Below are 26,976 nucleotides of genomic sequence, written 5' to 3' on the forward strand. Positions count from 1 at the left end.
TAATAATAATAATAGTATTCATAACTTGTCTGCAAACAAGAAGAATTGCTTTTATGAAATTTTGTTGTTTTGAACATATGTTTTGTACATATTTAAGTAAAGTTTATGGCTTCAATGAACCACCTTCAAGCTGTCAGTCTACCGTTCCACTCTCGAACGGCGCGCGGGAAAAACGAGCACTTAAATTTTTCTGTGTGAGCCCTGATCTCTCTTATTTTATCGAGACGATCATTGCTCCCTATGTAGGCGGGTGCCAACACAATGTTTTCGCAATCGGAGGAGAAAATTGGTGATTGTTTCATGAGAAGATCACGCCGCAACGAAAAACGCCTTTGTTTTAATGATTGCCACTCCAATTCATATATCATGTCTGTGGCACTGTCTCCGCTATTTCGCGATAAAACATAACGAGCTGCCCTTCTTTGAACTTTTTCGATGTTATCCTTCAGTCTCACCTGATGCGGATCACACAATGCACAGCAATACTCAAGAGTAGGGCGAACAAGCATAGTGTAAGCAGTCTCTTTAGTAGATCTGTTGCAACTTTAAAGTCTTCTGCTAATGAATTGCAGTCTTTGATTTGCTCTACCCACAACATTGTTTATGTGATCGTACCAATTTAGGTTATTTGTAATTCTACTCCCTAAGTACTTAGTTGAATTTACAGCCTTACGTTTTGTGTAACTTATCACGTAATCGAAATTTAGCGCATTTCCTTTAGTACTCCTGCGAATAACTTCCCACTTTTCTTTACTCACGGTCAATTGCCACTTTTCGCATCATACAGATATCTTATCTAAATCATTTTGCAATTCGTTTAGATTATCTGATGACTTTACAAGACGGTAAATGACAGCATCAACTGCAAACAATCTAAGATGGCTTCTCAGATTGTCTCCTATGTCGTATAGATATATAGATCACGAACAACAGAGGGCCTATAACACTTCCTTGGGGAGCGCTGGATATTACTTCTGTTTTACTCAATGACTCTCCGTATCTTACTATAACTGTGAGCTTCCTGACTGGAAATCATGAATCCAGTCGGAGAACTGAGGCGATATTCCAGAGCCACACAGTTTGGTTAGGAGATGCTTGTGAGGAATGGTGTCGAAAGCCTCCTGGAAATCTAAAAATACGGAATCAATTTAACATCGTCTGTCAATAGCACTCATTACTTCATGAGTATGAAGAGCTAGTTGTGTTTCACGAAAACGGTATTTACTGGTCGTGTCTCACAAGAACGGTATTTTCTGAATGCGTGCTGACTGTGTACCAATAAATCGTTTTCTTCGAGGTACTTCACGATGTTCGAACACAGTATATGTTCCAAAACCGTACTGCAAATCGACGTTAGTGATATAGGCCTGTAATTGAGCGGATTACTCCTACTTACCTTTTTGGGGAAGTTCCCGTTTCGAAAACAAAGTGACACCGTTACGTCAGACCGCTCGCTCACAAGCGACTGTGCCTACCTCGATTGCCCGCTCTCACGGATGACGTTGGACGGCCGAGTCCATTTGGTCGGAGGTAAGGAAGGTATGGCAACAACGTGTGCTATCAGAAACAATTGTAGATTCCATTGCATAGTGTCTCCACAGCAGTGTTGCCACTATTTAAATACCAACCTACGTAATTATCACAATTCCTTACTTCATGTGGAGGGTTCCTCTGGGTGACCTCGGTAAACTCCCAGCGGCTCCCAACGGGGCCGGAGTCGGGGGCACCTACAGACCCCAGCGTGTAACCTGAGAGTGGAAATCTTTATTAGTGTAATCTCATGCTTAGGGTCTGGGCTGTCTTACATGCCCGCAGATAACCTGCTTACCAGAAGTAACCCTTTTGGAGTTCCAGCTGTGAGTTAAATGAAACAACAGGCTTACAAGAAAACTCAGATGAGACACGAAACGTGAAATGCCGTCGATTGTGGAACTGTTGTGTTATAGATCCAAATAAAATTCAACGGCTGCGCGGGATTAGCCGAGCGGTCCAAGGCGCTGCAGTCATGGACTGTGCGGCTAGTCCCGGCGGAGGTTCGTGTTGTGTTGGCAGAAGAGCCAACACCGTGTTACGAGTAGAGGCCGAAATGCACGCGTTTTAGCTCACGCAGGCTGGCGTGAGGAGGGAAGAACTACACTGACGTGAGGTCTGGAACATGATAAGAAATTATAATTCAGAAAGCGGACGTAATTACTTAGATAACTTTAATCCATTAATGATGAAAGTCGCTCTAGACGGTACATGATTCACAATATTATCTGTTCAGAATACATTATGGTAACTGAATATGGCGCCTTGCTAGGTCGTAGCAAATGACGTAGCTGAAGGCTATGCTAAATTGTCATCTCTGCAAATGAGAGCGTATGTAGACAGTGAACCATCGCTAGCAAAGCCAGCTGTACAACTGGGGCGAGTGCTAGGGAGTCTCTCTAGACTAGACCAGCCGTGTGGCGGCGCTCGGTTTCTAATCACTGATAGTGGCGACACGCGGGTCCGACGTATACTAACGGACCGCGGCCCATTTAAAGGCTACCACATAGCAAGTGTGGTGTCTGCGGTGACACCACAGTTCGAGTCCTCCCTCGGGCATGTGTGTGTGTGTGTGTGTCTGTGTGTGTGTGTTTGTCCTTAGGATAATTTAGGTTAAGTAGTGTGTAATCTTAGGGACTGATGAATGACCTTTGCAGTTAAGGCCCATAAGATTTCACACACATTTGAACAAAATTCAACGTTTCTGAAATGCCTTTTTAGCTTATATCATTGTCTGGGGTCAAGATTTTGAGCACTTGATATGACAGTGATAATAATAAACACACGAACTTTACGTGATTCGTGTGATTGCTTGCATTTGATACAACAGGGCAGAGGTTTGTGAGACGTTTTCTCCTAACAGAGGGATAGTTGTTTGTGGCGGTATCTTGAATCTGACTGATCGACCTGTTATATCTTTGAAGTCCTCTGTGAAGAGTTCTTCCAAGGCCACGGAGTACAGAAAAGTGTATAGTTAAGTTAAAAATAACGACGGTATCATAACTCGGCAGCTATAACGTTAAAATTTTTTTCCTTGATTAGCTGTGTATACTTCCTCATTCCAGATAGGAATTCTTAGGTGGCCTGTGGTGGCTGTCTCAAACTGCATGAAAAGACGACGTTAGTATTGGGAATTCCGTTTCAGCAGGAAAATTGTTACACCTTACCTGCACACGCCTGTAAGTGGGTTATAAGCCCAGCCGTCGCTGCAGTATCTCACGGAAGAGTTTCCCTCTGCCTTGCAGATGTGGAACTTGGTACAGTCGTAAGGGTCAGGGAAGAGCCCCATGCCTGTACACGTGATGGGGTCGTTTTCCACGTCGCATTCCGATTCACCTTCGACGCATTCCCCACGAACGCATCCGTAGTTGTCCTGACACGTTATCAACTCAATAGCTTGTTCTTCCCCTTGGCAGAGCAGTACCTGTGGAAAGAAATAACTTTTGTAATGTAAGTGATCTGACGCAGTATTATGGCGTTCTACTTTTCCAACCAGCAATGTTTTTTGACTAGCTTTAGGACATTTCATATGCACTATAGATACACTATAACTGCACAATATATAGGGTGTAAAACACTGCGTACAAAATTTTAGAGTGGTTACAGTGTACGAAAGTAAACACTTCTTGTATATGACAAACAACTCACCGTTTCCCCGCTAGGTGTCCACGAAGTGATGTTCAGAGATTCTGTTCAGACTGCCGTGTGACGAAAATTCTTTAGAGATCTTGCAGAAAAATGTCGTATGTTTACACTTACGCACAATTCGCATCAGCATGTCTAATACCTACATGATAACGAGGAGTTTCACCGACAATGGTTGCAACTTCAGTCAAACAGGCAACCAGGTCCAGTAGAATCTATCGACGTCTTGTATATGAAACACTTCACGTCCTCTACCCACAGATGAGAAACTCCTGGCAGTATTTCACTAAAATGACCGTTAAATCTTTCAAATGTGCCAAAATTTCACTATCTCTTCCCTCAAAACCACGCTTCCCCACGAATTAGGTGCCTGTGAGCTAACTCGACTACAGTGACATCAGTCATGAAGACCCTGTAAGTAGTAAGGCAGCAAGCACATCAGTGAATTTTGTTAGTGTGGGTTGCCTACATTCAGGAGCATGTATACATTTAAAAGCAAACCTACCGTTCTCTTTTCACTGACAGGTCCTTAACCTGTTGTTCACCCATCCCCCTTACCCTCTTACTCGTCCTCCCTGCCCCAGCTCTCTGGGAACTCCCCTCACCGATAAATTAATTAAACTCCCTCCAGTCCTTCCCCTCCCCTTCCAAATCTGGAAATTGGCGGGGAAAGGATTCACTTCATGCTGGAGACGAAGGATCTCACAACAAGAAATACAATTATGCACTACTGGCCATTAAAATTTCTACACCACGAAGATGACGTGCTACACACGTGAAATTTAACCAACAGGAAGAAGATGCTGTGATATGAAAATGATTAATTTTTCAGAGCATTCAAACAGGTTGGCGCCGGTGGCGACACCTACAATGTGCTGACATGAGGAAAGTTTCCAACCGATTTCTCATACACAAACAGCAGTTGACCGACGTTGCCTGGTGAAACGTTGTTGCGATGCTTCGTGTAAGGAGGAGAAATGTGTGACCATCCCGTTTCTGGCTCTGATAAAGGTAGGATTGTAGCCTATCGCGATTGCGGTTTATCGTATCGCGATTGCATTTTACGGTATTGCGACATTGCTGGTCACATTGGTCGAGATCCAATGACTGTTAGCAGAATATGGAAATGGTGGGTTCAGGAGGGTAATACGGAACGCCGTGTTGGTCCCAACGGCCTGGTATCACTAGCAGTCGAGATAACAGGCATCTTATCCGCATGGCAATAACAGAACATGCAGCCACATCTCGATCCCTGAGTCAACAGATGGGGACATGTGCAAGACAACAACCATATGCACGAACAGTTCGATGACGTTTGCAGCAGCATGGGCTATCAGCTCAGAGACCGTGGCTGCAGTTACCCTTGATGCTGCGTCACAGACAGGAGCGCCTGAGATGATGTACTCAACAACGAGCCTGGGTGCACTAATGGCAAAACGTCATTTTTTCGGACGAACCCAGGTTCTATTTACAGCATAATGATGGTCGCATCCGTGTTTGGCGACATTGCAGTGAACACACTTTGGAAGCTTGTATTCATCATCACAATATTGGCATATCACCCGGCATGATGGTTCAAATGGCTCGGAGCACTATGAGACTTAACTTCTGAGGTCATCAGTCCCCTAGAACTTAGGGCTACTTAAACCTAACTAACCTAAGGACTTCACACACATCCATGCCCGAGACAGGATTCGAATCTGCGACCGTAGCGGTCATGCGGTTCCAGACTGAAGCACCCAGAATCGCTCGGCCACACCGACCGGCCCCGGCATGATGGTGCGGGGTGCCATTGGTTACACGTCTCAGTCACCTCTTGTTCGCATTGAGTGCGCTTTGAACAGTGGACGTTACTTTTCAGATCTGTTACGACCTGTGGCTCTGCCCTTCATTTGATCCCTGTGAAACACTTTCTTTCATCAGGATAATGCACGACCGCATGTTGCAGTTCCTGTACGGGTCTTTCGGGATACAGAAAATGTTCGACTGCTGCCCTGGCCAGCACATTCCCCAGATCTCTCACCAACTGAAAACGTCTGGTCAATGGTGGCTGAGCAACTGGTTCGTCACAATACGCCAGTCACTACTCTTGATGAACTGTTGTATTGTGTCGAAGCTCCAAGCTCTGTTTGAGCTAATGCCCAGGCTTATCAAGGCCGTTATTATAGCGAGAGGTGGTTGTTCTGGATACTGATTTCTCAGGATCTATGCACCCAAACTGCGTGAAAATTTAATCACATGTCAGTTCTAGTATATATATATATCATTTGCATTTCTTGTTGGTGTAGCGATTTTAATGGCCAGTAGTGTATATTATAGGATATACTGTTTTTTTATACAATTCAGTTTGCAGGGGCTGGATCTCACTTTTATTTCGAGTGAAAAGCTCACATCCAACAGCTACCTGCCGTAAGTATGTAATTGCACTGTTGCCAATTGGAGGTGTCGTCTTATTGGAAAATTTTCGTGTGTGTACTCATCTCGACATGCAGGGATCGACTGAGCTAGTGCACAGTGCCACCACCAGAGAACGTTCCATCCCCCCTACCCATCGCCCCCACCTTTGACCACACTTTCAGAAAAGAATTGGTAGGCAAACACTCACTCTGTGATGGAGAGGAAGGAGCTAATGACATGAAATTCAAATCAAAGTCATTCATACAATGATATTTATTGCTTAGTTAACCAGTTTGCAGGAGACAGGGTTTCCCAACTTGGGTAGACATCATGACTCAACTGTCTACTCCTGTTCCCCAATATGTAATAAGTGTAATCACTAGGGAGTGGAATGAAATGCTGTGTATTAACCACCATTTGGATAGGGACAACAGCAACTACCACTTCCAGACTGTCTACTGCGATGTACTGACAAGAATGAAGAACGACACACTTGAACCACGAGCCAGCCCCTAGCCGTAGTTGCCGTGGGTAGATGTCGCACACTCGCCTCAGAGACGTCTAGAAACAGCACTCCTGTCCCCTCGTACATCACTGGCGCCAAGGTTCAAGGACCAGAGGAAACTACAGCCACAGCCATAGCCGCAGCTGCAGTCGTGGATGCACATGTGTGACAGACTGCACCACCGCCGCCTTGGAGTGCATGCGAGGATGATTGGAGTGGTAGGAATTCAGATGTTATCAATACGTCCAGCACAAATATTCATCACTTTGAATCTTCTTTCATGCAACACACACGTCCGCTTCTGTTGGGCTCGCCCAGCACACTGGTCACGTCGCCAGCCTTCACTGCTGTGGGCAAAGTCAGACAAGTCGGTGCACTCTTTACACCTGATACAGGATGTGCTAATCCGTTACTTCCAGTTGCTGACTCCTCGTGACCGCAGGCAGCCACAGTGTACTGAGAAAGAAGCAGCTGCAGCTTGGATGAATACAGTAGTCTAAACAATTACACCCCAATGTAGACCACCCAGTTTAAAAAAACCCACTTTATCCAATCAGAGGCAGTGATGTTGTTAACCACACACCTCGAATTTCTCACACGAAATGTAGATTGCTCCTATTTAAACGAGTTATTTTTAAATTTAGAAGAGATTGGACAAGACACGCGTTTTCACATCGCTAAAGTATCGTTACTTGTTGTGAAATCCTGTACAGGACTATGACATAGGCTATATTCCCTCTAAGTATTCTTTCATCAGGTAGGAAAATATCTTTCCTTGACTCTCACTCATGCATCACAGGACTAGAATATTGACCTCATTGCTGAGTCCTAAGATCTAGCACTGTCACAGAACACCTTCTCACTTTCAGACGTTGTCTTACAGTAACAGCACAGAGAAGCTGTAAATATAGGGTTTATACTACGTATCACTTCATAAATTCGGTAATACCTCTGTGTAGGTGAGAGGCTCAAATATCATTAAAAGATATCGCCGCTACGAAAAAATCGCCAAGTGAAGAATCATATCGTTGGTGCCCTAGTCATCAACTCCACCCACCATGCGCCAAGTCATTGACATCAAAGTGATACGCTAATTGTTTAAATTTATCGTGATAGCCACTTTGCATAGGGAGTAACTTTTCTTCTTCAGTAGTCAGATTACACTCACTAGATAGTTCAAATGGGAATCCCTGGAGGGAAGACTATGTTCTTTTCGAGGAACAGTGCTGAGAACCGACTTTTGAAGCTGACAACAGGAGGACTCTAACGCTGTCAACATACATTTTTCATGAAGACTGAGCCTAGACAGGCAGTCGTTCTAATGGAAGAAACCCGCGACTAAAGATTGCCCGATTCTCCAGGCTGGCATTGGGGCGTTACGTCTGCACCCCATCACTTGTAAAAATGCCATGGGCAAGTTTCCCTATAAAACACCCTCAGATGAACAGGTTTGTTTTTCTGGAAAACAAAATTTCGCACAGAGAAAGACAGTTAATCTAGGTAAATGGAAGGTCCCTGGGATTACCACTAAAGGTGAGGAAATATTTCGTAAAATAAAAAAAGGATGATATGGACATAGTAGCCCTAACAAACGAAGAAACGAGGCAAAGGTAGAGAAGAACGCAATGGTTATATGCATATTTACAGTGTACTGCCAAAAGAGAAGAGAGCCAGAAGACGGTCTTCATAGCATTACGGAAAAAATGCAAGAAAGATATAAAATCTTGGGATCATATTGGTGAAAGAATCTTGCACGTGCTAGTGGAATTATTAGGTCAATCAGTCTTAATCGTGGAAATGTGTGTGTCAAATGCAGGCGTAAGATGAAATGTTACGCGCAAGTGACGGAATCGCCGGAGGAGATAAATTTAGTTATTGGGCACTTGAGTGCAAGGAAGGTAGGTCATAGGCTTGGGGTCTCTTGGGCATTGGGAGGCCATGGACTAGTGCCAAGGCCATGTGCTTTTGGGATGTTAGTGCACAGAGAGGTGGTATCAATAGTGACAAGCAAGGTGCCTTGTGGTAAAGGAACAGGAACTGTGGACAATCAGAGGAGGAAATGGTTGATGTCTTTGATGTAAGAGGTTGAGTCACAGGCTAACGTGTTGTTCCATGAGAGCAGAGGTTCTCACAGTGGTAGCACAGTAACTGTCTACGATGCGGCATCCTACATGGTCTGGTTTATGGACATTATGAAGCATATGCAAGGTAGAAGTGCAGGGAATGGTAGGGGTGAGGAAAAAGGTAGATTCATGGGAAAGATCCTTGGATAGGCAATGATTTGGGGACCGACTGGAGTTCCCATTATATTTTTGGAATGAGGTCATTGTGGAAGGGTATGTACATGGAAGAATCTGACAGCTGGTGCTTATGCCACATAATCACTTTGGTTCAAACTCATAGCTCTGGAGCCTTTTCAACAGGTAGGATTATAAGGCCAGGATCAATTTGTAGGTGATGGATTAGGTTTTTTAATGCAGATGTCAGGTTACTATCCATATTGAAGGTTTGCAAAATGATGGTGAGGCAAGGTTTCAGGTAAGAGGTTCTGGACTTTTCAGAGAGGGTTATTTCGTGGCAGTGGGAGTTGGATGAAGGTTGGATATAGAAGTGAAATGAGATGAACCCCCTCTGTCTCAGTTCAGTCCTCTATCTGATGATGATACAACTCCCCCTCTTAAAGTTACAGAATTTCTTAACCTGAAATCTTGTCTCACCATCATTCCTTCAGCCAGTATAAAAGCTAACGTTCCATCTGCTGAAAAAACACTCCACCACTTAAAAATTGACCCTACCCTTATAATTCTACCTAGTGACAATGGCTCACTAGTACCACTCCTCGCCCTCCTACCTTGTACATGCTTCGTAAATACTATAAATTCAACTAGCAGTATACACCACTGTGGCCAGTTACTGTGCTGCCACTTAGAGAATCTCTGCTCTCATATACCAACATGTTCAGCCTATTACCTGTTACTTACCCCCCAATATCAAAGACACCAACCATTTCCTCCACCAGTTGTCCACAGTTCCTTTTCCTTTAGCACATGGTGATGTACTTGTTACTATCGATACTATATCCCTGTACACTGACATCCGTAATGTCCATGGTATTGCGAACATTGGACACTACCTTTCCCAATGCCCAATAGATTCCAAACCTACTACTTCCTTCCTGGACACCATCACCTTCAACATCCTCACCCACAATTCAATTACCTTTGGAGGCATTACCTATGAACAAATCCAACAGTAATGGCCACCTCTATGGTCCCAGCCTGTTCTAATCTGATCATGTTTCAAGTAGAGGAGCCCTTCCTAACTACCCAGAATCCCAAACCTCTCTCCTGGTTCAGATTCTTTGACGATATTTTCATGATCTGAGTCAAGGGTGAGGACATCCCATCCACAATCCTAAAGAAACTCAACACCTTCTCCCTCATTCTGGTCCTCCTAAACCCGAAAAGCCAACTTCCTAAATGTTGACCTCCACCTCAAAGATGGCTACATAAGTACCTCCATCCATATCCAACCTATCAACTTCTCCTCAACAGTTGCCGCTCATTACATACAGCCTAGTCACCAGTCGCCAACATATTTTCGGTGATGATGAGTCCCTCTCCAAATTTAGCAAGGGTCTCACTGAGGCTTTCGCTAACCGAAATTAGCCTCCTAACCTGGTGCACAACGGATATCATGGACTTGCTTCTCCAGCCACCTACCGCCTCCCACCTTCCTACCATCTAGCAACAAAGGAGAATTCCTCTCCTGATCAATACAACCCAGGACTAGAGCAAATGAATCACATTCTATTCCAATGTTTCGACTACCTCTTGTCGTGCCCAGAAATGAGAAATATCCTACCCAGTACCCTTTCCGCCTGAACCATGCGCAGTGGCTTTACAGCCAGAGTGGTACCTCTCTAGTTATCAATGATCGTCGGTGGTTTAGTCTTTCGACCAGAGACGCTGATCTGAAGGTGAAGACCATTTAAGCTTGCGCTGCAAGTCATTTGCCCTCGAGTTCTTCAAGTTTGGTTCCGCAATGGTGCGAGGATACTCCTGTGAGGTAGCAGGACACGTGGCTGCTGGTATAGAGATGGAGGGAGGGAGGGAGGGAGGGAGGGAGAGAGAGAGAGAGAGAGAGAGAGAGAGAGAGAGAGAGAGGCGGTGCAGTAGGGGAGGGGGGGGGGGGTGTTGTTCGCTGTGGTATGCAACGAGAGTACTGTACTCGAGTCTGAGGGGCCAGTTTGCTCTGGTGTTCACACACAAACAGCAGTGACCGATTGTTAGTTTGACTGGGTTGATGGCTATATGGCTGTTTAAAGCGTTAGTGTGTTTCACAACGTAGTTACAGTAAAAGTACTGTAACGAATGCAAATTATTACAAGTTGTCGTATACTATTGAAAGCGTAGCTTGGCGTGGGGCAGAGAGGGGAGCAGATTTTGGTTCTGTCTGCAGGAATAGCCACTGGCAAGCTGTGGCCAAGAGACAGCTGGATCACAGAGTTGCTGAACATGTTGCTCAACACAATGTGCTCCACTTCAATTACTGATTCACTGCCTGTGGCATGTGGATCCTCTCTACACAGAAGCTCTTCTAAATGGTGCAGATGGGAACTCTCCCTGCAGTATACCCTACATCCCTGTAACTTCACCAGTCCCTGTCTGTCACCATTTATTCCCTTTCCTGCTCCCAGTCCAGCAATACACAGCCTTCTATTCAACCAATGCCCACACCTCTACCTCCTTTCCCCCTTCTGTTCTCTCATGTTCTGTCTCCACCTCTTCAGAAATCGCAAGTGCAGCTACCCTGCCCCATCACATCCCTGCATGCTCCCACAAGCAGCAGTACACACTCCCCCCCCCCCCTACCCTGATATCACCCCTCCATTTCCCAGTCTCCTCCTTGCCACCACCGCTCAGATTGCCTCAGTAGTTGTCATGTTTGTGTGAGTTGTGCTTGCTTGAATGTGTGAGTTTTCTATGTTTGAAGAAGGCCTTTTGACCGAAAGTCATTTGTGTAACAGTCTTTTTGCTGTGCCCGTCTGCGAGGAATTTATCCTTTCATTAATACTGTTGTTATTCCGTGCTGGACTTTCCATTTTTATTTTCTGTTCTGTGATACTGTAGAATTGCTAATTGCTAATGAAGGTGAACCATATATCTTAGACATGGAACAATACTGACTGTTTCATTAGCAAGACACAATACACACACACACACACACACACACACACACACACACACACACACAGTAATTAAAAGTTCGTGGAAACTGGAGTGTTTCAGAAACTAACATTAGATTTTAAGGTAAATGAAGATATGAAGTACATGCAGTTGTTCAGAACAGACAGAAGAAAAGGAACCTAACCTAGATGTGTGACCATATCAGCTGTGGGCGAGAGACTGGGAAGTTTTGCTGATTTCCCCAGCCTCTGATGGCTAGTAGTAGTCGATTGGGCAGTGTATGTCCACGAGCGAGAGCCTCAGTGTCTTTGTTAGGTACTCCCTCCTGGACAGCATTGGGGGTGGAGCCTTCAACAGTAAACACTTCGGTATATTCCTATTTTCCCATCTTCTTAAAGCAAAAATTGTTAATTTTAAGCATTTCCGTTTCCCACTTGCATTCAAGTATGCAAGTATAAATGCTGCAATATTCGTAAAACACTAAGAAACCGCATACGCTTCCCGTTAAGTAAATGTGCAACATAATATCGTCAAAATATGACCTGTCTGAATCGCTAGGTATAAATGACAAGAAATAAAATAGAAAGTAATAATAGATACATGGTAAGTTACAGTTAGAGCATTAGACAGTGCTTAGTTGGGGTCTCACCTTCCTGCAGTTGTAGTTGCATACACGGTCTCCAGGGGTGGTTCCCATGCACTCAGTGCCATTCCAGTCCACATACGGATTCACGACGACAGATGTCAGGATCTGTGAGACGTCGGGGACAGCTGCGGTCGCCGAAACCTTTTAACATGGAGAACATGCCTTGAATACCAACACGAAGTAACTGAATTTATTGGCAATGTGTAACTTGCACATGCTCGCGTGTGTGGGATCTAGAACGCTAGGAATGTTACGTGTAACTGAAAAGAACGCTTTAGCTGATAAGGCCACAGACTGAGTGAATTACAGGACACAGCTGAGCACCAGGCGTTGCCTGGGTACGTGTACATGCCGCTTCCGTTAGTTCGCCTTACCCTGCCTCTGTGCATCACCTCTCACCTCCTCCCCTCCCCCTCTAAATCCACCTCTTCTTGTCTTTTTCTGTCCCTGCTCCCCGTCCCTTTGTCCATCTTTTCTTTCCTCTCTCCATCCACCTCCTCCTCTCCCCTTCCCTTTCCATGTTATCACTCCCAACCTAACTGGAGGCAGCTCGTTCTAAACGTCACAGTATTTCTATCCATACAGTAAATAATATGTGTAACAAGTGTGGTTAAATCGATTCACGCTTTCAGGTAGAGTTTTTGAAGCTAGACCTTACCTGAATACGTAAGTGTCACATACATTTAACTTATTTCACACTGATTTGTACACATATTTCAACTACATCACTAGCGAATTTCATCCTGCAGTAGTTTCGTCTGCCCACATCTCAATTTTGGAGGCCCATCCAGTGGTGCCGTTGGAAACTGTCTGCGATGCGTGGGGCGAACAGATTTAGTAGTAAAGAAATAATAAATTAAAACGTCACGCATGATGGGGCGTCTCTATGCGCGTCTGTGTTTATAACGGCATATCTTCTGAACTATGTGTCATACAATAACATATTTTTGCAACTGCATTCAGTCGTACATGTGAATACTGTCTGCAAATTTTTTTGGAAATAGGGTCCGTAGTAAAGAAATAAAATAATAAAAGCTTATGTCTTATTTCTTTACTACTGACTATTTCCAACAAATTTTGCAGACAGTACCACTGAATTCAGTTGCAGTTGAATGGAAAACGGCACTGATCGACCCATTTCGTAAGAAAGGTGAGAAACAAGATGTATACAACTGCAGAGGCGTCTCACTTCTCCCAGTCATCTACAAATCGTCTCAAAGACACTGCCGAATAGAACTGAAGCAGCCGGCCGCGGTGGCCGAGCGGTTCTAGACGCTCAGTCCGGAACCGCCCTGCTGCTACGGTCGCAGGTTCGAATCCTGCCTCGGGCATGGGTGTGTGTGATGTCCTTCGGTTTAAGTAGTTCTAAGTCTAGGGGACTGATGACCTCAGATGTTGAGTTCCATAGTGCTCAGAGTCATTTGAACCATTTGAATTTGAACTGAAGCAATCCTAGATAAACAACTTGCAGAATACCAGGGTGGGTTCCGGAATGCCGCTCCTGTGCCGAACGAATTTTTAATCTGAAATCAATAACACGACACAGAATGGTGAATGGCAAAAATATAGTGATTTCTTGCATTGACTTCAAAAAAAGTATTTAAGATGTCTCTTGGAGAAGATGATGAGCATTTGGAATTCCGAACTTGAAAATCAAGGGATTAGTCCAATCTGTCTATGAAGAAAATGGGGAGGAATCAAATCCAACTGCTTGGCTTTCGCTGATGAGTTTGAAATAATTCCACATTACTTAGAAGAAGCGCCCATGCAGATCAATCTACTAGAAAGGATCGCTGGCGAGACAGGACTTAGGATCTTGTAAGAGAAGACTAAGTTCGTGACAAGTGACAGAAATGGACCACAATTGCTTGAAACAGATATTGGACGGATTGAGATAGTAAAAAAATTGGAGAGAGCTGCTGTGGGGGACCGGATCTCAAAAATGGAGAGAGCCTACGGATTAACTAAAAACATTTACCAAAAAAAAGTGCATCTCTGGGAATGCCATAATAAAGTACTACAGTGCTGTGGCAAAAACTGAGTGCCTGTATGTGAGCAAATGACTCTCAATGAATTACAAGGTAGAAAATCTGGAGATACTATAAAGAAGAATACTACGGAAAAACATGGATTTTATAGTCCAGGGTGAAACCGGCTGGAACCTTCGAAGCAACAATGAAATCTACAAAAAGGTGGAGAAAACATCGGAGACTTTGAAAAAGAGGAGGTTATCATTTCTAGGACACCTGGGAAAGATAGACATGGATTAAGAAGGAAGCTCGTAAAGATCTGTAAAGGTCCAACATTCATCTCAAAGTTCACTTGATTTCTCCTGTCATTTCCATTGAATAATTTGAGTTATTATCGCTTGATGTGTAACAAAAGATTGTAAATTTACGGTTTTTATCCCAGGAAAGTTGTTGCACGTGAAAATCGTAACTAATCTGTCCTTTGAAAAGCGGTTTACGAGTTCTAGCCACTATTGACCTCGTGAGGGAAAGCAATGGCACATAAATCTTCGCCACCTCTGCGGCAATGTGCTGCCTGTGAAAAAGCGTCTGTTATGGTTCACAGTTCCGGTCTCGCTGACTGTAACGTTTTCATCCCTTCTGTGAAAGAGCTACAAGCAGTCATATCAAATATCGATAAGTAAATCGCAAGAAAATACTTTCGGCTCATAGTGCAATGGAGAAAAACTTACAATGCTGCACAACAGGTAACGCCTCTTTCCGCTCCTGACAAGCAAATTTTGAGTTTCTAGGAATACATAACTTTATTTACGAAATGCCACATTTGTATACCTCTGGAATTTGACACAGCATACCAATAAAACACAGACCCAACCGAAATCTAAGTGAGTAGTATTTTACTAATTCGTGCCGATAGAGGCACGCTTGTGTACAGATACTCAGTTTTATTAAAACAGACTTTAGTCGTAAGGTTATCATGGGTAGTTTTATTTCATTTCTTATAATACAGTGCACAATTTTCGTAAGGTTTCTTTTAGTGTTGTTAAAACAATAGTAAACATTAAACAGAAATTAATCATCAACGATATATGCGAATTCTCTGATGTTATCTATAACAGTCTGACAATGCACATGCAGTTTATTGATTACATGCATATAGAAAACTTGTTCTGAGTTAAAGCCGTCAAACAAGATTTGAAGAAGAATAAAATTCCACTAACAAACGACAGCTAACGTAGAAAATACTTTTCTGACGTATTTTGGCACGATGTGCTCTCCCCATACATAATACAAAAGTTTCAAGATGCATCTACTGCCTGGCCGTCTATTAAACTTGAAAAGACCAAATGTCGCAGAAGTTAGCCATTTTACCACATGCGACTATTTTGGGTTGAGAAGTGAAAGCAATTATTGATTGGCGACTCCATGGAGTGCTGTGTGCCCAACGACCATATATGTTAAATTAAAATGAAGGTCAGCGTTGGCCGTAATATTGATGTTTTATTGATAGCAGAATCGATTTTCCATCACATTGTCATCATCTTCGGTGCTGTACAAATTAAACTCAGACACTGGTATCAAGTTATCAATAACCAAAACTGAGAAGCGATCACAATAAAAATTTGTACAGCACCAAAGGTGATCACTGTGTGATCGAAAATCGATTCTGCTATCAATAAAACATCAATATTACGGCCAACGCTGACCTTCCTTTTAATGAAAGGAATTATGTTCAAAGTTCCATTAGATTGATAACTTCAGCAGACAGCATAATTGCGTTTTAAAAAATGTAGCAGTGAATGTACTCGAAATCGCGACGTCTTAGCTGAAGTGCGCGATGCTTACCGTTATGCTACTAGCTGACACGTAGCTACAGCAGCTCCTGAGGTCAACAACCATTCCTCCAGAACTTCCGTATTCCACAGTGTTGTGAGAATGCATATGGCCGGATCTAGGCTTCCGAGAGATAGACCGTTACAGCTTTTCTTTTGAACTGCTCGACGTGTTTAACAAATAGATAGCGCAGTAGAGCAGCTCAAGTGGAAAGGAACACTTTCTATTTAAATTTCTGCGCCCTGCACTGTTAGCAGTTCTGTGTAGGTGGCAGTTACGTGACTTTATTTCGGTGATTACAAAATAGAATCAAATGTATGCACTGGGTAGCCGAGGCAGCTAGTTCATGGCGATTCGGTCAACCAAGTAAATGAATGTACTGAACATGCTGCAAACCACTACAGGGAGCCTGTGTGTTAGAATTCTCATCCAGTGTGGCGTAACGGCGTTATGATAGAATAAAGAGTCAGAGAGAAGAGGATTTGGTGGTTTGTTGGATTGATGATAGATACATATACTTACGGTATGTCTTTGATTCCAACTTCTGCCAATGATTTTTGATACTGAGAGACTGATTCTCTTCTGTTCTGACTACGCCAAGTGAAGAAGGTATAATGACATTGTGGTCTGAAATTCACATTAAACACGATATTCTTTCTTTACAAGTAGACATTAGGTTGGTCCACAATGAAGTCAGGAGTGGTGACATGTAGAAACTCTGTCACCAGTAACCTTTCTTATACTAGTTATTTACTTACAGTGACGAAACAAACGCTATGTAGGAACACAGGACACTTATTTCATCTTTTATTTGAGCTTCTGTATGTCGATAAAATTGGTTCTGAACTGGGAATGCAGCTCGGGCCGCCGGAATTTGATCCCTGCGTGACAATACAGCTCGGCTACAATTTGTTGTTTGTTCAAAACTGCAGATTCCTCAACATCTGCACTTACTGCGCGTGAAAGGGTTCGAATCCTGGCCCGGCACTGAAGTTGTCATTATGTATTATCAAGCTTTAGAATGAGAACACCTGTCTGCTGGTGGATAATAATTTTAATGTACTCGTATTTTCATTCGTTGTCAGCAATAACGATTTCTGACGCTTTTGACTCCCAGTGAGACAGAACTATTTGCGAGATCACTAAGTTCAAGGATGTTATTCGGAGCTTCTGGTGGAGAAAAATTCGGTAGCTGACGTCTCTGTGTGTAGTCAACAACGACATGTGTGGGGTTCGAATCCCAGTCAGCACTGAGACGGCCGGTGTGGCCTAGCGGATCTAGGCGCTTCAGTTTGGAATCGCGCAACCGCTACGGCTGCAGGTTCGAATCCTGCCTCGGGCTTGTGTGTGTGTGTGTGTGATGTCCTTAGGTTAGTTAGGTTTAAGTAGTTCTAAGTTCTAGGGGACTGATGACCTCAGATGTTTAGTCCCATAGTGCTCAGAGACAGTCAGCACTGAACTCTTCGTTACATCATTTCTAGTTCAAACACGCTCACATGTCGTTGCTGGTGTTACAAACCCTTATTTAACGTTCGTTTTATCTAGAATATAACAGTGATAGGTGCCGCGTTGGAGCCCTGGAAGAAAAAATTAATGTTACGTCTCGTCATTTCAGTTAAAACATCTAGCTACTGCCGAGAAAATCCGATATATCGCAGTTGATTGTGCTTCGATATCAGTCTGATTGGGTTATGGGTTCGAATCCCTGTCCAACATAAAGCTTCACGGAATTTCAAGTAAGTTACTTGTGAAGAAGCAATATTTAACATCTCTCAAAGTTCGTTAACAGGGACGATAGATGCTGGGTAGGAATTCTCGTCCGTTAAAAATGTTTACGTTATGTAATTTAAAGTTGATATTTGCTAACTGATACTGTCTAAAATCGAGGTATATGCATAGTCAGGAATGGCTGTAAGTTTCCGTCAGTCACCTGATCTTTGCTTGGTCTGGATGACCTGGGTTTGAATCCATATGCAGAATGAGACGGTTCGTCGTGTCATTTGAAGTTCATACATTTTCTCTACTAGCTGCTCGTGAATAACTTAAATTTTTAATGTCATTTTGTGTTAAATAATAAGTACGGTATGTTACTTTGAAGAGGAAGTCATGAATACGACGAACGTACAACTTGGATTAACTATCTGACGTAATAATGAGAGAGGTAACATTTCAGGTATGACATTTATTGTAATAAATATGGACAGTCTTATCTGTGATAAGGTGTTCCCTGATATTTGTTGTATCGTGGTATTTCTTTACATCTTGAGTTATTGCGATACAGAGCAGTGTTTTCTAGTGGTGACTTGTTGGACCCATTTTCAATAGTCAAACGACTATACCGAGGAGCGATTAGAGGACCTGCTAGACAGCTGCGTCATGCGGATTGCATGCGAATCAGGCTAAATGAAATTCAGGTCGTTCGGATACTTTTGAGCACGATTGTACATTGGTATTTTGGCTCTCTTGGAAGTGGGTCTTACGTATCAGATATCTCGTAACTGTATTACTGTGAATGAAACCTTACGATATTCTAATGTATTAATGGCCATCATTGTTTGTTTTAATATTGCTTTAGCTACGTAATTTTTATTTCAAAAATCTTGTGCAGTCGCTGTCTCTGTAAACTCCAGATGTGCTCTGATAGGCGCGCTGTAAAACCGGCTGACACTGCTTAATGCTGCGTAGTGAAGACAAACACGTTCTTCATAATGTTTTTCGACAGTTTACAGAGGGAAACGGCTTTTCCCAGAAACTTTATTTCGTGCAATTTTACACACGAAATGGGCTGCTTAATCAGTGACGTTCGAGGATGGTAATCAAGTATTCAATGGATCACTGGTACAAATTTCGCTTTTTTTATATATTTTTTCTTTGATACGTTTATCTACATGATTTAAATGTAAAATGCATCAAATGTATGCTAATTAACACGCACTTATACATAGTTCTTATGAAAAATTAACATCTTGTCTGTGATTACATGCAGCACGCAAAATTGCAGTTTTCATTGCAAATATAAATTATTCATTATCGATATTTCATAAAAGATTGTTTAGAGTAGGAAAACAAATGCTCTTTCTCTGGATTATGTCGAGCACACTTTACAAAAAGCGAAGTCCTCCAGTTGCCACCGTACCACTGCAATCCGAACCCAGTAGAACTGATCTGTGACGAGAAATAACAAGACATTTAAGCTGCCAGTGGTGCTGGAGCTAATGCGCGAAGCTTTGTGACATGTCCCTGCCGAACGCTGGGGTACCAAGAACTGCACTTCATAAAAGGAGAAAATGTGGCTCTGGACGGCTACGTGGATTTTGTTGCTGATCGCCTCGTTGTCAACGCAGGAGATAACTGCTCCAGTGCTGAGCTGTCGTACCCAGATTCAGATGTGGAAGGAATTCAGAGACTGCCAGACCACAGACTGTAAGTAATTCCTTCAGTGGCTTCCATATTTAACTACATAGTGAAATCCGTGCAGTACGCTTTTACGTCACTCAGTGCAACGCAGAAATATTACACTGTGCTTAACTTAGGTATTTTCATCAGTGTTGGTTTTAATTACAGTACTATTGTAGCTAAGGACTAAAGCGTGTTACGTTGTCCATCTGGTCCCCTAATGAGCGTACTGCCGAAGGTTTGCAGTATATTACTTCACTCCATTCAAAAATTGAATGACGAAGCTCCATTGGGTCTCTGCTCGTCTCCTTTTACACTTACGTGCAGCTGTTCACATGACTGCAGGTTAACTGGATTATTTGTTGGCAGGTGCTGGTCTCCTTAAATGCGCCGGTAAACATGTTGTCCCGAATTATCGCGGAGTCGATGGACGCCTAAGACACTGCACATAACGTATCCGAATTTTCGCACTTAACTGTACTCGACAAATCTTCGCTTCCACTCTACATAAAACGAAGTCCAATGCGATTCCATCAAATTCGTAAGAATACATTGTGTAATGTTTAGACTAGATTTATTCTTATGATAAACGCAGCAAAGTATCAAAATAAAATTTTCCAAATGCTATAAAAGCGACCTGTCTACTAGACAAGATAAACGTTAGGGAAAAGAAGGAAAAACGTAGATAAATGTTGTTGATGTAGATAAAAATATGTTAGAGAAATTTGAGAACTACAATGTGGAGCAATGTGAAAATCATTTGAATGCAACGCTCATGTCGTCAATACATCGGTTCCTTGAAGAAACAAAGCAAACACTTGGACAAATTCTTGCTACGTATAAAAGACGGACCCTAATTGCGTTATTAACAGGATGATACAGTTATTTTATGGCTTCTGTCACAGCAAAAACAGGAACTATATTCACAGATCTCCCCTGCTGATGAAAGTTTATTACCTATACGAACTTTGTTACCGTCATCCCTACTATGAAACACTTAGCATAATACAACATCGAAAAGAGGTATATTGTTTTCGGAAAGATGCATGGACATTTAGGTGCGAAAAAAATCTGTTGGCAGTGGATCCCAGTCGGACAAAAACAGCCTTCTGTCATTTGGTGTAATGACAAGCTCAAAGAAATTCGAATGACGAAATGAAAAATATGAATACAACAACGTAAACACGAGAAGAAACTTTGCTATATTCATACGAGCGAGAAACTAATCAACAATCAAAAAAGCAGTTCCAACATTTCTCTGGCCACTGAGGACATACGGCATCCTCCTCACCGTATTGATTCGAAGAATTGTTAACTGTGGAACATTACATGAGAATTCGTTTGTTCCAATTTATGTATAAAGCCTGGAAAACAACAGAAAAAAACGTATTCATCATGACAACTCAAGCTCTCACACTGCTCGTGAACTAATTTATTGTTAGGCGGTGAAAGATTCAGAATTAATGTCATATTAGCCCTAATTCGTCTGATTTATGATTTAACGCTTCTTGTTCCAATACGACAAGCAAAAAACGCGGAGCAACAGTTTTCATCACCTTAGAAATCTGAAATTTCCTGGCAGATTGAAATTGTGTGCTGGACCAGCACTCGAAACTGGGACCTTTTCCTTTGGTGGGCTAGAGCTCTGCCGATGCGCTTTCCAAGCAAGATTCAGTACCCCTTCTCACAGCTGTACTTCCGCCAATACCTCGTCATATACCTTGCAAACTTCACAGAAGTTCTGCTGCATTGTTTATACGAAGAAGCTTTGCGCTCGCAACCAACGTTAATGGGCAATTGATAGTTCCCGTAAGCTTACATAACTTTCCGACAGATGAAGTGAGTCTCCCGAAACGATTACTTGTAGCGAGTTTAGAGATACTCGAAGACGAGGATATCGAAGGCTCACGCTGTGATTGAAGCATCAAACAGACCGTCGATGCGTCTGTACTACGTTACAAGGTTCGTCACTTAAAAGGTAGTGAACGAGAAGCCGTAGAAGCTTTGTTGCTATAATATTGTTGAGACTTATTCAGTTCAGATTGTCCACTATCAGCAACACTTATCACACAACACCGCACACCATAGGGCGGCAATCCACCAGTTTATAGAGAACCATACAGGATAGCGAAACAGCAACAGCCTTTAGTAGACGAATTTATAGATCAGGAATGGCGCGAGAGTATTATCGAGTATAGCGATAGTCCGTAGTCGACAAATATTGTCCTTGTACCCTAAAAGCCAGTTGACATTTTACTGTGACTATCGTTACATGAACGCACGAACCACAACGGAGTAATATCCAGTACCGAACATAAATGAAGCATTAGACAACCTAGGAAAATGTAAATATTTCTCATGATCTTAGAAGTGGTTATCACTAGATGGAAGTTTTTCCTGCTTTCACAGCAAATTCTGCTCATTACCAATATCGACGAATGCCATTTGGACTGAAAAATGCTCTAGCTACCTTCGTACGACTATTGGATAGGGTACATCGTGGATTAAAAACGAAAATCTGTGTGGTATATAATGAGGATGTAGTCGTCTATTCACAAACTATATAAGAGTATATTAAACGCCCGGATGAAGTCTTTAGTAAACCGAGGGCAGCACACCTTACATTGCCATTTTGCTGGGACACAAATAACTTACCTCGGGCATGTCATCTGTCAAGACAGAATGAGGACGAATACTCGGTTTGCTTCCGCCATACGTTATTTCCCGACACCACAAACTACTAAACAATTACAGTCATTCATTGGGTTATCTAATTACTATCACACGTTCATGAAGAGCCTCGCTGAAATTCCACGACCATTAATTAAATTGCTACGAAAAGATGTTAGATTCTGTGGACATCACATCACCAAGAAGGGTTCGAGAAACTCGAGGATTAATATCAAGTCCTGTGTTAATATTCCCCGACTTTCAACAGCAGTTCATAATTGCGTGTGACGCGTCTAATGACGCTATGTCTTAAGTAAGAATGTTGATAGAAAAGAACATTCGGTGGCATATGCCGCCAGACAATTGAATAAGGCTGAAACTAATTATTCAACAACTGAAAAATAAATGTTGGCACTTATATACGGAATCTTTTATTTTATTTGCCACTTGTATGGTCGTAAATTCAAACTGGTTACAGACCACACATCTTAAAACGGTTACTAGGGTTGAAAGATCATTTAGGTCGAATTGCACGATGGGTATTAAAATTAAGTGAGTTTGATTATGAGGTAATTCATAAGTTCGGAGTCAAACAGACAACGATAGTAGCTTCGCAAGTGGTAGTGGAAGTCAGAGTGGATAAAGGTACAAGAGGTTGACAGTGAAAGTCAATTGTTTCGATAGCACCATCAGTCTGAAACGCAAGGCGGCTTGCTGTGCCCGTCTACAAAGTGCAGCGCTGAGACTCGAAGTATTACGTCAGCACACGACGAAGTATTACAGGGTCACAGACGAAGACAGACAACTGAGAAATGTGTAGCTGAAAGTTTCGTTGGAAAACGGGTAGCAGTGATGTAGAACGGTATGTAAGGAACTGCATCCCATGTGCACAAGGAGCACATTTGAGTCATCGGAAAATTCTGTTACAAGGACACCTGACAAACCACTCTCTTTGTTAGGGTTGTATGTCCTGGGACCTTTTAATAGGACACAAACAGGTAATAAATATATTCTTACGATGTTTGATCATTTTCCATGATAGTTAGTTGTTGTTGCTGTGGTCTTCAGTCCAAAGGCCTCTTTATCTCCGCGTAAGTACTGCAAGCGACATCCTTCTGAATCTGCTAACTGTATTCATCTCTTGGTCTCCGTTTACGATTTTTACCCTCCATGCTTCCCTCCAATACCAAATTGGTTATCCCTTGATGCCTCAGAATGTGTCCTACGAAACGATCCCTTCTTTTAGTCAGGTTGTACCACAAAGTTCTCTTCCCCCCAATTCTATTACCTTTTCTTAACTATTTATCGTCCATGTTTCACTTCCATACATGACTACACACTATACAAATACTTTCAGAAATGACTTCCTGACACTTAAATCTATACTCGATGTTAAAAAATTTCTCTTCTTCAGAAAAGCTTTCCTTACCATCGCCAGTCTACATTTTATATCCTCTCTTCTTCAACCATCATCAGTTATTTTGCTGCCCAAATAACAAAACTATTCTACTATTTTAAGTGTCTCATTTCCTAATCTACTTCCCTCGCCATCACTTGATTCAATTCGATTACATTCCATTATACTCGTTTTGCTTTTGTTGATGTTCATCTTATAGCCTCCTTTCAAGACACTGTCTCATCCGTTCAACTGCTATTCCAGGTAGTTTAGTGTCTCTGTCAGAAATTACAGTGTCATCTGCAAACCTCAAAATTTTTATTTCTCCTCCCTAGACTTTTAATTCCTACTCCAGTTTCTTCTTTTGCTTCTCTTACAGCTTGTGAATATACAGATTAAGTAACATCAGGGATAGATTACAACGCTCTCTCACTCCCTTGTAAGCCATTGCCTCCCCCTGCCACCTCTAGAATTTGAAAGAGTATTCTGTTCAACATTCTCAAAAGCTTTCTCTTACAAATATTATAAGCGCTGTCTTGCCTTTCCTTAATCTATCTCCCATGAGCAGTATTAGAGTTAATACTTCCTACATTTTTCTGGAATTCAAAGTGATCTTCCCTGAGGTCGGCTTCTACCAGTTTTTCCATTCGTCTGTAAAGAATTGGCTCTGAGCACTATGAGACTTAACAGCTACGGTCATCAGCCCCCTAGAACTTAGAACTACTTAAACCTAACTAACCTAAGGACATTCATACAACACCCAGCCATCACGGGGCAGAGAAAATCCCTGACCCCGCCCGGAATCGAACCCGGGAACCCGGGCGTGGGAAGCGAGAAAGCTACCGCACGACCACGAGATACGGGCTGTAAAAAAACGTGTTAGTATTTTACAGCAGTGACTTATTAAACAGAGAGTTCGGTAATTTTCCCGAGGGCACGCAGCTTTTCTGTATGGTTAAGTGATGATGGCGTCCTCTTGGGTAAAATATTCCGGAGGTAAAATAGTCCCCCATTCGGGTCTCCGGGCGGGGGCTACTCAAGAGGATGTCGTTATCAGGAGAAAGAACTAGCTTTCTACGGATCGGAGCGCGGAATGTCAGATCCCTTAATCGAGCACGTAGGTTACAAAATTTAAAAAGGGAAATGGATAGGTTAAAGTTAGCTATAGTGGGAATTAGTGGCAGGAGCAACAAGACTTCTGGTCTGGTGACTACAGGGTTATAAATACAAAATCAAATAGGGATAATGCAGGAGTAGGTTTAATAATGTATAGGGAAATAGGAAAGCGGATAAGCTACAACAAACAGCATATTGAACGCATTATTGTGGCCAAGATAGATACGAAGCCCACGCCTACTACAGTAGTACAAGTTTATATGCCAACTAGCTTTGCAGATGACGAAGAAATTGAATAAATTTATGATGAAATGAAAGAAATTATGCAGATAGTGAAGGGTGACGAAAATTTAATAGTCATGGGTGGCTGGAATTTGGTCGTAGGAAAAGGGAGAGAAGGAAATTGTAGTAGGTGAATACGGATTGGGGCTAAGAAATGAAATATGAAGCCGCCTGGTAGAATTTTACACAGAGCATAAGTTAATCATAGTTAACACTTGGTTAAAGAATCTTAAAAGAAGGTTGTATACATGGAGGAATCCTGGAGATACTAAATGGTATCGGACAGATTATATAATGGTAAGACAGAGATTTAGGAACCAGGTTTTAAATTGTGAGACATTTCCAGGAGTAGATGTGGACTCTGACCACAATCTATTGGTTATTATCTATAGATTAAAACTGAAGAAAATGCAAATAGGTGGAAATTTAAGGGGACCTAGATAAACTGATAAACTAGAGTTTGTACAGAGTTTCAGGGAGAGCATAAAGGAACAATTAACAGGAATGGGGGAAAGAAATACAGTAGAAGAAGAATGGGTAGCTCTGAAAGATGAAGTAGTGAAGGCATCAGAGGATCAAGTAGGTAAAAAGACGAGGGCTAGTAGAAGTCCTTGGGTAACGGAAGATATATTGAATTCAATTGATGAAAGGAGAAAATATAAAAATGCAGAAAATGAAGCAGGGAAAAAGGAATACAAACGTCTCAAAAATGAGATCGACGGGAAGTGCAAAATTGCTAATTAGGGATGGCTGAACGACAACTGTAAGGATGTAGAAGCGAGAATAACTAGGGGTAAGATAGATACTGTCTACAGGAAAATTAAAGACCTTTGGAGATAAGAGAACCATTTACATGTACATCAAGAGCTCAGATGGAAACCCAGTTCTAAGCAAAGAAGGAAAAGTAGAAAGGTGGAAGAAGTATATAGAGGGTCTATACAAGGGCGATGTACTTCAGGATAATATTGTGGAAATGGATGAGGATGTAGATGAAGATGAAATGGGAGATACGTTACTGCGTGAAAAGTTTGACAGAGCACTGAAAGACCTGAGTCGAAACAACACCCCCGGAGTAGACAACATTCCATTAGAACTACTGAGGGCCTTGGGAGAGCCTGTCCTGACAAAACTACCATCTGTTGAGAAAGATGTATGAAACGGGCTAAATACCCTCAGACTTCAAGAAGAATATATTAATTCCAATCCCAAAGTAGTCAGGTGTTGACAGATGTAAAAATTACTTAACTATCAGTTTAATAAGTCACAGCTGCAAAATACTAACATGAATTCCTTACAGACGAATGGAAAAACTAGTAGAAGCCGATCTCGGGGAAGATCAGTTTGGATTCCGTAGAAATGTTGGAACACGTGAGGCAATACTGGCCCTACGACTTATCTTAGAAGCTAGATTAAGGAAGGGCAAATCTACGTTTCTAGCATTTGTAGACTTAGAGAAAAATTTTGACAATGTTGACTGGAATACTCTCTTTCAAATTCTGAAGGTGGCAGGGGTACAATACAGGAAGCGAAAGGCTATTTACAATTTGTACAGAAACCAGATGGCAGTCATAAGAGTCCAGGGGCATGAAAGGGAAGCAGTCGTTGGGAGGGAGTGAGACAGGGTTATAGTCTCTCCCCTATGTTATTTAACCTGTATATTGAGCAAGCAGTGAAGGAAACAAAAGAAAAATTCGGAGTAGGTATTAAAATCCACAGAGAAGAAAAAAAAAACTTTGAGGTTCGCCAATGACATTGTAATTCTGTCAGAGACAGCAAAGGACTTGGAAGAGCAGTTGAATGGAATTGATAGTGTCTTGAAAGAAGGATATAAGATGAACATCAACAAAAGCAAAACGAGGATAATAGAATGTATTCGAATTAAGTCGGGTGATGCTGAGGTA

General features: G+C 42.3%; 1 protein-coding gene across 9 annotated transcripts in view; it reads right to left on the reverse strand.

The window, feature by feature from the left end:
- LOC126266854 (mucin-5AC-like) overlaps positions 1–26,976 on the reverse strand; it is a 622,221-nt gene that overhangs the window by 127,484 nt on the left and 467,761 nt on the right. For 3 of the 9 annotated variants that reach the window (XM_049971462.1, XM_049971461.1, XM_049971460.1), the window contains exons 2-3: positions 12,416–12,553; positions 3,198–3,454 (exon numbers count right to left, since the gene is read on the reverse strand). The exons of 4 other annotated variants lie outside the window; for them this stretch is intronic. In XM_049971462.1, the coding sequence (XP_049827419.1) occupies positions 3,198–3,454; positions 12,416–12,553 (395 nt within the window). The remainder of the gene's footprint in view (positions 1–3,197; positions 3,455–12,415; positions 12,554–26,976) is intronic. 2 more of the 9 variants (XM_049971464.1, XM_049971463.1) reach the window with 1 other exon arrangement.

This window comes from Schistocerca gregaria, chromosome 4, assembly GCF_023897955.1.
Source record: "Schistocerca gregaria isolate iqSchGreg1 chromosome 4, iqSchGreg1.2, whole genome shotgun sequence".
Taxonomy (NCBI): Eukaryota; Metazoa; Arthropoda; class Insecta; order Orthoptera; family Acrididae; genus Schistocerca; species Schistocerca gregaria.